General features: G+C 39.8%; 1 protein-coding gene across 2 annotated transcripts; it reads left to right on the forward strand.

The window, feature by feature from the left end:
• Nucleotides 1-4,013: 4,013 nt before the first annotated feature.
• LOC113155224 (C-type lectin domain family 12 member B-like) lies at nt 4,014-8,408 on the forward strand. Of its 2 annotated transcripts, XM_026349829.1 has the most exons (9): nt 4,014-4,258; nt 5,289-5,387; nt 5,987-6,085; nt 6,382-6,486; nt 6,930-7,034; nt 7,203-7,277; nt 7,391-7,530; nt 7,674-7,786; nt 8,251-8,408. In XM_026349829.1, the coding sequence occupies exons 1-9, from the start codon at nt 4,114-4,116 to the stop codon at nt 8,381-8,383; spliced, it is 1,014 nt and encodes a 337-aa protein (XP_026205614.1). In that variant the 5' UTR covers nt 4,014-4,113; the 3' UTR covers nt 8,384-8,408. The 2 variants fall into 2 exon arrangements, with proteins under 2 accessions (XP_026205614.1, XP_026205615.1); XM_026349830.1 differs by lacking the exon at nt 6,930-7,034.
• Nucleotides 8,409-9,154: the final 746 nt, after the last annotated feature.

Below are 9,154 nucleotides of genomic sequence, written 5' to 3' on the forward strand. Positions count from 1 at the left end.
CTTTTCATTCTTCTTCTTGTCTTAACATCAAGAGAACAACCGGATCCGACTCAAAATGAAACTCTGTGGGTGTTACAGTTACAACATGACAGGAGACTCACAGCGAGAACACGCTTCCTGTGGAGGAACAGTCATATTTCCATTAACCTGCTCTCGTTGCATCATGTCTCTCCAACACCGTTGACGGTGGAACAGTCTGCAAAGCAGCTGAATCCAGACTGAACAAACCAACATTTCGAAGCTGATAAAACACAAAGTGATGGTTAGAAGAACGTGTAAAACTGTTTTCTAATAAGTGAACAGCAGTAACCTCAAACAAACACCTCTTGTAGCTGTGAACGTTTAACATTAAAGACATGAAAAGATGATGACTGGTCGTGTTTTATCAGCTTAGAAATATTATATTTATTAAAATGTGTGACCTTGATGAAGAACTTGCTGTGTTATTCAAGTATGTTAAAAAGAAGCGGAGGAGGAAGTGGTTGGAGCTGTGCACTAAACGTGTTGCAGAGTTTCAAGAATGAAGAGTCACACAGGTCTGAGCAGAGCTGAACCACTACAATGACGTCATTTGGTGAAGTGTGAGTCAACTTCTGCAGGAGGAATGATCATTAGAACACGAACAAGAGGCCGAATTAAATCACATGGTTGTAAACGGATCACAAAATAAAAACTTACAATAATTGGTTTAACTTAACGTAACTACCTGACAAATCTGTGGCCGACTGATCAGTTTTTGAATGGATTCAGGTGATTTCTTCTCAGACCTTCCACAGCACGTCCCCAATGTCTGCTGTGCTGGTTCAGTTCAGTCCAGCTTCTCTCACACCAGCTCAGAGGGGTTCATTATGACAACCATGATCATTTGATGACTGGGTTGATCAAACACATCACAGAGAGATTTCTACAAACAGTGACCAGAACCTGTGGGACTAATAAAAAGTTTTTTAATAAGGAAATATTGCTCATGAATCTGATCCCAGATGAATAATTAGAACTAGATCCAGATCTTGAAGATCATCATGTGTTCCAGTCGAACATCTAATAATAATAATGTGGTGATAACTGATCGGTCCCTGTTTGAGGTGATTTGTGAACAGTTTTACAAACTTCAGTTTTAAATGTTTGTCTCTGAGGAAACTCCTCTGTGTGTTTCAGGGATTGTTGTTGCAGTACCTCAGTCGACCAGCAGGAGAAACTGGTTGTAAAGCTGCTCTCTTAATCCGTCCCTGGGACTAAATGGTCATATTCAGCTTGTTCCTTCATATGTTCTTAACTTTCTAAAGAGCAGAGCAGAGGCAGGTCGTCCTTCATGCTACGACACTACAGAAACACTGGTTTAACTGTAAATGTAAAGGTTGTTTTTGTTCTTGTGATGATACAGAGAACACGTTCTGTGGTTGTGGTTTAAACCACAATGGTTTTAAAATCATGACTCATAACTCAGATGAACAGATTTCAGATACAGTGGTTAACTTTTTCTTTGTTACACTTCATTTCAACAGTTCATAATTCAGTGTTTCTGTAAAACTGTTCAGTCTGTTCTTTACCTCCAGTCACACATCAGGGAGGAATTAATGTAAATGTACCACAGGTTCTGCTGTTACAGACCAAACACTGGTAGAATAAAAACAGAATAAATCTTCAGTCCACAGACAGAGCAGGTTGAATTCCAGTCACTTTACTAGAATCAACAGTCAGTGAACAGGTTTACAATTCAGCAGCCTGAAAAGTGTTTGAGCAGGAAAATGAATCCATCAGGGTGAAGACAGGAAGCAGGTCACAGACTGGCAGCAGGTCAGAAACACCAGGAACAGATCACTGGTAGTTCATCAGAGATCACACACACATGAACAAACACACTCACCTGTTCCTCTTTGCTGTTGATCATCACCAGATCTGATCCTCTGCTCTCAGACCAGGTTTTATTTAAAGTAACAGCTTCATCTGAATCTCCTCCATCCTTCAGGACACAACTTCCCTCAAACAGAAACAAGATTTTCAGCATTAACTTTTCTCTCTCAGGTTCTTCACTGTATAAATTTTGTATCACTCTCATATTAAAACATGAAAATTCAAACTATTTCACAACATATAAAAGCTGTAGTTCAAAGTTTAGTTCATACATTTATCAGCTTCACCTCAGTGTTTCTATCTCCCACTGATGAAGTGTCCTCTTGACTCAACTACACTAATGGACAGTGATGATTCCAGGCGTCATCAGCAGACACAGAGCAGCAGTGTGACGTCCTACAGACAGAACACAGAGGTTTATTAAATGTTCTGCTCTGATAGAACACTTGTCTGTTTTATCACTTTACAGAGTCACGGTGTCCGGGGCCGTGAGGCCCAACCTGAGGTTCACCGTCTCACCAAAGGACACGTCAACATGTTAATAGAACGAGCCAGGGATCACAGCAACACCCACACAGTTGGTGGACCCCCACCAACTGTGATGCAGTTGGTGGGGGTCCACTTTCAGGATCCATTTTTATGTAGACCACCGTTTACTGTAAAAACCACTGTAGAACAAAAATCATGGAGTTGTTGGTGTCGGTCAGAAAACAGTGAAGATGCAGCACAAATGAGACGTCGGTGTCCTCATGTGGTTAAACAGTAAAGTGCAGGTTTATAAAAGATTCTTTGAAAAACAAAAAAATAAAGTAGAAATAAAATAAGATGAAAATAAATTAAATAAATGAAAATACCTTTTGATCAGTGATAAACTGAAGGACGGTTTGGGAGCAGGTACTAAATTCAAAACTAACTTCCATTATTATTGTTTCTAATGAATCTTTACTTTTATTAAATTAAACCATCACTAAATTTACATTGTAAAATACAGACAGTGGACAAGTTCTCTCTGAAACATCACCTGAAATCTAAACCTAACATGAATACTTTATGGTGTTTAGGTCAAAACTGTCCTCAGAACTCTTTACTCACTAGGAGGTGACAGTGTGACACTGAGGTTCAGGGACTGGAAGTAACTTATCATTTCCTGTATTTCAGGGTACGTATGACTGCTTACAGGGGCTGTAACCAGGTACCTGTAACACTGACAAGCTGCAGACCGGAGTTCAAGACCAAGTCCAGCATGAGGTTGGATTTAGACAAGAAAAGTACTGAGGCTAAGTTTAGAGAAAGGATTTGGTTTGAATTTTATTGCATTTAAACATCGTGTGTGACGCATCTGTTCCATTTTCATCTATTGACTCAGCCTAAAGGAACAAGCTGAATATGACCTTTAGTCCCAGGGACGGATCAATAACCAGTTTCTCCTGCTGGTCGACTGAGACAAACATTTAAAACTGATGATGATGAAACACATCAAACAGCAGAAATTGATTCTTAAAGAATTCAGATTTCTCTTCTACATCTTAAAACAGTATTTTAGATAAACAGTAATGAACATGTGGAGGAAACAGGAATCAAACCAGGAAGTGAGAAAATGTATGTGGAGAAAAAGCTGAGTAAATGATTTAGTTTAGAATAATTCAGTTTACAACAACATCATTTGTCCAACAGGTTCTTGGTAACAAGTGAATTCAATAATCTCAGAGTCTGATGCTTTACATATTATTGTAAATAAACCTGTGTTTGCAGTGTTGGGAAGTCACAATGACCTTTAAACCCAAAAATCTCTCCTGAGGTAACATAAAGGTCACAAAGCTCCTTTCATTGTGTTTTGTGAATTTAGTGTGAATGTTGTTTTTTACCAGCAGGATCTGACCTGATGGTGGCAGCACTGGAAACATCAGCGTCACTACAAACATCTGCTTCATGGAGGTAGAACTACGCTGTTGGGTGGAGGAGGGGAGCTGTGTGGGAATTCTGTTTAAACCACATTAACACTGTTGATGACAGAAAACTCTCAACTTTTAAAAATCTGTCTCCTGGTTGAAGTAAAGAAAAATACAAACTGGAGTTAGTAATTAAATTAATGATGCGTGTGTGTGTGTTAATGTTCTCACTGTTACTTCCTCAATGTTGTTAAAAACTGACCACAAAACTCCGACAGCAGCATCAGTGCAGTATTACTGTATTCACAGTACTGCATGTGATACCGACATATTAAAGTTGTACTGCAGAATAGACACATAGTGCAACAAGATGTCGTCAGATCACGGTTCATCAGAGAAGGTGAGGTACGACAGAAAGGTGGAGGAAGATGGAGCACAGTGGACGGAGGTGGAAATCTACGAGAGTGCAGGTGGTGCCAGAGACGATCGAACTGGTTTTCAGTCACAGGAAGGAGGTGAGTGATGGAATCAAACCAGACAAACCAGTGATGACCTCTCTGTAAATCATGAGTGAACTCTGTTTTCTGATTCCTGTGACCTGCAGCATCAGATATTTATGTTCCTACATCTGTCAGGATTCTAGTTTTAGGTCTCAGTATACGAGTTTATGGTAAAGTATAAGAGCAGAATAATACAGGAACCATGCAGGAGAAGCAGGGAACTGAAAACATGAGGTCAGACACAAAAACCATGGTAACAGAACCAGGAATCAAAGGTCAAGAAGAAAATGTGCTGTGAAAACAGAAAATGACAACAGGAAAGAAAAAAAACATACAGGCCAAGGTACGAAGTCCGTAATCCAAGGGCTGATAGAGAGAGAGAGCAAAGGTCCAAAACAGAGGGCAGGTAAAACTCCCAGTAGAGCAAAGGCAAGGTCCAGGATCCACAAGGTCAAAAACTGAACACTAGGAAGAAGCTGGAAACAAAAAACCAACGCTAGATACAAGGAAAAAACAAGAGGAATGACTGCAGAGGGACAGAGACGAGGCTTTAAGAGGGAACGAGACACAGATGAAAGTGATCATATTAATTAATTAGTATTCATTATTATTATTATAATGGAGCAGAAAAAAAAACAAGGAACAGGAAGAAGAATAAAATAAAAGCACAAGACAGGAAACGATCATGACAACGTTTAAAGATGAACAGAGTCAACGTGTTTCTGCTGTTTCCTGTTCTGATGACGAGTTTTAACAGTTTATCTATAAAACATTTCGCTGATCAGTGAGAGTTTCCCTCTTTAGATCTGTAGAAGCTCCAACGTTGGTTGCGACAGTTTCAGAACAGAAACAGGAAGAGGAAGTGTGAAATGAAAACAGTCTGTTGAAGTTCATGTGACGTGAAGAGAACTTCAAGTTAACCATCATCAGGGACACGTATCAGACTTTAGTTAAAGTTAAATGATAACAGCAGAGAACAACTGGTGAAGACTGGAGGAACAACAGCTGTTGGTTTAAATAAACCTCCTCTGTGTTCTGTCTGTAGGACCTCACACTCACAGAACGTCTCTGAGAGGAGCTGCTCTGTGTCTCGGAGTGCTGAGTCTGCTGATGACGGCTGGGATCATCGTCCTGTCCACACTCTGTAAGATCAACCACTTCAACAGATGCTGTTTGTCTCTCAGTCACTGTAAGAAACAGGGGAAGTATCCAGAGTTCTCCTGAGTAAAGATCCGGAACCAGTTCAGTTGGGTCATCATGAGACCTCATCAGTTCATCAGGGTCTCTGTAGTAGCAGCAGTCCTTCAGTGTATGTGGGGGGGTCTCACCTCAGTAGCTGGTCTTAATAACACAGCACACCCTGTCCTCCAACACCGGACGCTGCTCTGGGTCTTTTACTGAAACACCAGAGTGAGAACATCCTCTCTGACTCTGAGGCCCAATAAAAGGTCACCAGGAACCCCACAGTGTTAGTTTGAACCATTTTTACAGAGCGGTGCAGTAAAGTGTGAGAAGAGACATTAAAATCAGTGAGGACCCTGTTCCTGGATACATGTCAGTTTACTGCTGGTGTTGTGATGTAGTAGATAAACCAGCATGTGACACCAGGACAGACTCAGACTGAGGAAGCCTCAAACAACCTGATGTTTCAGACCAGGAAAAGTGTGACAGTGATGTTCAGTCCTGGCTCTGACTTAATTCTGTCTTTGGTTGAAGTGACGTTTGTGTTTGTGTTTTCATTAGATAATTCAGTCACAGCAGAGAAAGATCAGCTTCAGACTGGATTCAACCACATAAACCAGTCACAGACTGAAATGAAGCAGCTGCAGGATCAAGTTACAGGTGAGGACGATTCTACATCTGGAAACTAAAAACCACAGGTAGACCTGCAGCCTGAGAACAGAGAGTTCTCAGTGCTCCAGTCAGAACTCTGGCTGCAGCATTTTGGATTAACTGGAGGCTTTTTAAGGAGTTATTGGGACAAACTATTAACAATGAATTACAATAGTCCAGTCTGGAAGGAACAAATGCACGGACTAGTTTTTCAGCATCACTTTGGTTCTAGTGATTTCTTTGATGTATGAGGTGAAGAAGATATCCTGGTCAGAGATACCATCTGTTCATTTTGTTCTCACCAGATTTAGTTTTGGAAAAAGATCAACTTCAGACCAGATTCAACAACCTGAGCCACAGATACAACCAGTCACAGACTGAAATGAAGCAGCTGCAGGAACAAATTACAGGTGAGCATGATTCTACATGAGGAAACATGTAGAGGAGGAAACACAAGTAAACCAGCACTCGGAGAACAAGAGTTCTGCTGGTAAAATATGGAACTATGAGTTCTTTAAGATAAGATGGAGCCTGATTATTAGGTGATTTATAAGTGAGGAGAAGAATTTTAAATTCAATTCTGGATTTAACAGGGAGCCAATGGAGAGAAGCTAACGTAGGAGAAATATGATCTCTCTTACTAATTCCAGTCAGAACTCTGGCTGCAGGATTTTGGATTAACTGGAGGCTTTTTAATGAGTTATTGGGACAAACTATTAATAAGGAATTACAATAATCAGAAATGCATGGACTAGTTTTTCAGCATCACTTTGGTTCTAGTGATTTCTTTGATGTATGAAGTGAAGGAGATATCCTGGTCAAAGATACTATCTGTCCATTTTGTTCTTACCAGATTTAGTTTTGGAAAAAGATCAACTTCAGACCAGATTCAACAACCTGAGCCACAGATACAACCAGTCACAGACTGAAATGAAGCAGCTGCAGGAACAAATTACAGGTGAGAAATGTTTTAAAAGACAAATAAAAAAACTCATTCTTTTTATATTTGTACCTACTGTTGTTAGTCTCTAGACAAAACAGTCCAAAGTTGTCATAAGTGCAGAGCAGATATGAAAACCTTTATACTTCTATTTTATTATTTCTATTTTGTTTTATTATATTTCAGTCAGTTTGGAAAAAGAACTGAACAAATTCAACAACCTGAGTAAAAACTACCAACTACTCCAGGACAAACGTTCAGGTACATGTTTAAACAAGTAATCAAAGGTCAAAGGTCAGGAAAAGATCTGAGTCTACACGGTGTAGGTACAAAAAGATGAATAACAAGAAATCTGTCTTTAAAACCACATGAAGGGAAATGTCCTGAAGGATGGACAAGGTTTGGATGCAGCTGTTACTTTAAATCCACTGAGAAGAAAACCTGGTCTGAGAGCAGAACAGACTGTGAGAACAGAGGATCAGATCTGGTGATGATCAACAGCAAAGAGGAACAGGTGAGGGCCTCTGGATCTGGATCTGGATCTGGGTCCATTTCCATTTTGTTATTGTGCATTAACTCTTATTTAATATTTTCTTACATGACATATTTTAAAATCTACAGTTTAAACTTTATTCTGTTCTGTTTATTTATTATTAGGATTTTGTCTCTAAGCTGAATAATAATGAAGAGTCCTGGATCGGTTTATGGACAAAAAACGGGACAACAGGACTTGAATGGGAATGGGTGGACGGATCCCAGCTGACAGAAACGTGAGTCTGTTTTTGTTTCTATTCCATCAAAGTCTGTTAGAAACTAATAGAAACATGGAAAATGTGAAACAGCAGCACATTAGATCAATTTAAACAGGAACAAGCTGAATATGACCATTAGTCCCAGGGACGGATTAAGAGAGCAGCTTTACAACCAGTTTCTCCTGCTGGTCGACTGAGGTACTACAACAACAATCACGTGTATTCAGGATTCAGGAAGATGGAAAATGTTTGTGTCAGTTTGAGAAGAGTGAGGAACTTAGATTGAAATGAATTGATGTCATCTCTAAGTCCTTCAGTGCAGTTTTCATAACATATCTGGTACAAGTATCCTTTGTGCTCTGAGTTGTCTGTAAATGACTTTAAATTATTTACTGAACATATGAAATATACAAAGGTTTTATTTTAATGATCAGGAGTTTCAGTCCAGTCAGTTAATTAACAATTTGTTATTTGTTCCACAGGTTCTGGGCAACAACAGATTTGAAAACACCCACAGTCCCATCGTATGCAGTCTGCTGTGATCATCAAGGAAAATGGAAACAAAGAGGACAAAATATAAAATATTATTATAAGACCTGGATCTGTGAGAAATAGATTTCCAGCTTCACCTGATGACAGAGAGGTGTTTGTAGTGTTGGATGAAGCTGTTTGTTAAACTCTGAAATGTTCTACATGATCCTCAGAGTCATCTCCCATTTGTTCACTTGTTCATTCTGTGTCACATGTTCAATCCTCGTGATGACACAGATATTGTCCCTCTGTGCTCTATGGTGCAGACAGAGTTCACACATCACATTTCCTGTGTCAGAAACTCTGCTCCATCCGTTTACATCTTCCTTCCTTCATCTGTTTGTATCTATAATGTTTGATCAGAAACAGCTTTGACAACAGTTTGTATGTGAGGACACAGAGCTGCTTCTGAAGGAAACTTACATCTCTCATTTTCAGAATGACATGTTTTTCTAAATGTTAAATCATCTGTTGAACCACATCTTCACTTAATAAAATGTCCATTAAATAATGTAGGTTGAATCAGACACTAACAAACTGAACAAAGTATCTGTGGTTGTGGTTTGTTCTGCTGCTGCTTCATGATTCTTTTTAAAGCTGATGACTCAGAAACAGACGGTAAAGACTGACACTTTCCTCCACCCGCAGGCGACGAGATCTCCAGCCAGAAGTTGGGCGTCAGAACCAGTCAGACAGGTCCAGAGGGCAAAGGGTGGAATGACGTGTAGCTCGACAGAGAGACAGGAAGAGGGAAAAGAGAGAGGGAGAGGGACAGAGAGAGAAGAGGAGAGATGGCAGTTAGTTGAATTCACAGATAAAGTTTGAGGTGAATGTATATTTAGTGTAGTGCAGCAG

Source organism: Anabas testudineus, chromosome 11, assembly GCF_900324465.2.
Source record: "Anabas testudineus chromosome 11, fAnaTes1.2, whole genome shotgun sequence".
In the NCBI taxonomy this organism is placed as follows: domain Eukaryota; kingdom Metazoa; phylum Chordata; class Actinopteri; order Anabantiformes; family Anabantidae; genus Anabas; species Anabas testudineus.

Excerpts from the sequence above, each read along its gene's own strand:
- LOC113155224 (XM_026349829.1), top strand. The coding sequence starts at position 4,114 with ATGTCGTCAGATCACGGTTCATCAGAGAAGGTGAGGTACGACAGAAAG. Across the intron at positions 4,259-5,288 it reads TTTTCAGTCACAGGAAGGAG|GACCTCACACTCACAGAACG; the intron begins GTGAGTGATGGA and ends TTCTGTCTGTAG. Across the intron at positions 6,487-6,929 it reads GCTGCAGGAACAAATTACAG|ATTTAGTTTTGGAAAAAGAT; the intron begins GTGAGCATGATT and ends TGTTCTTACCAG.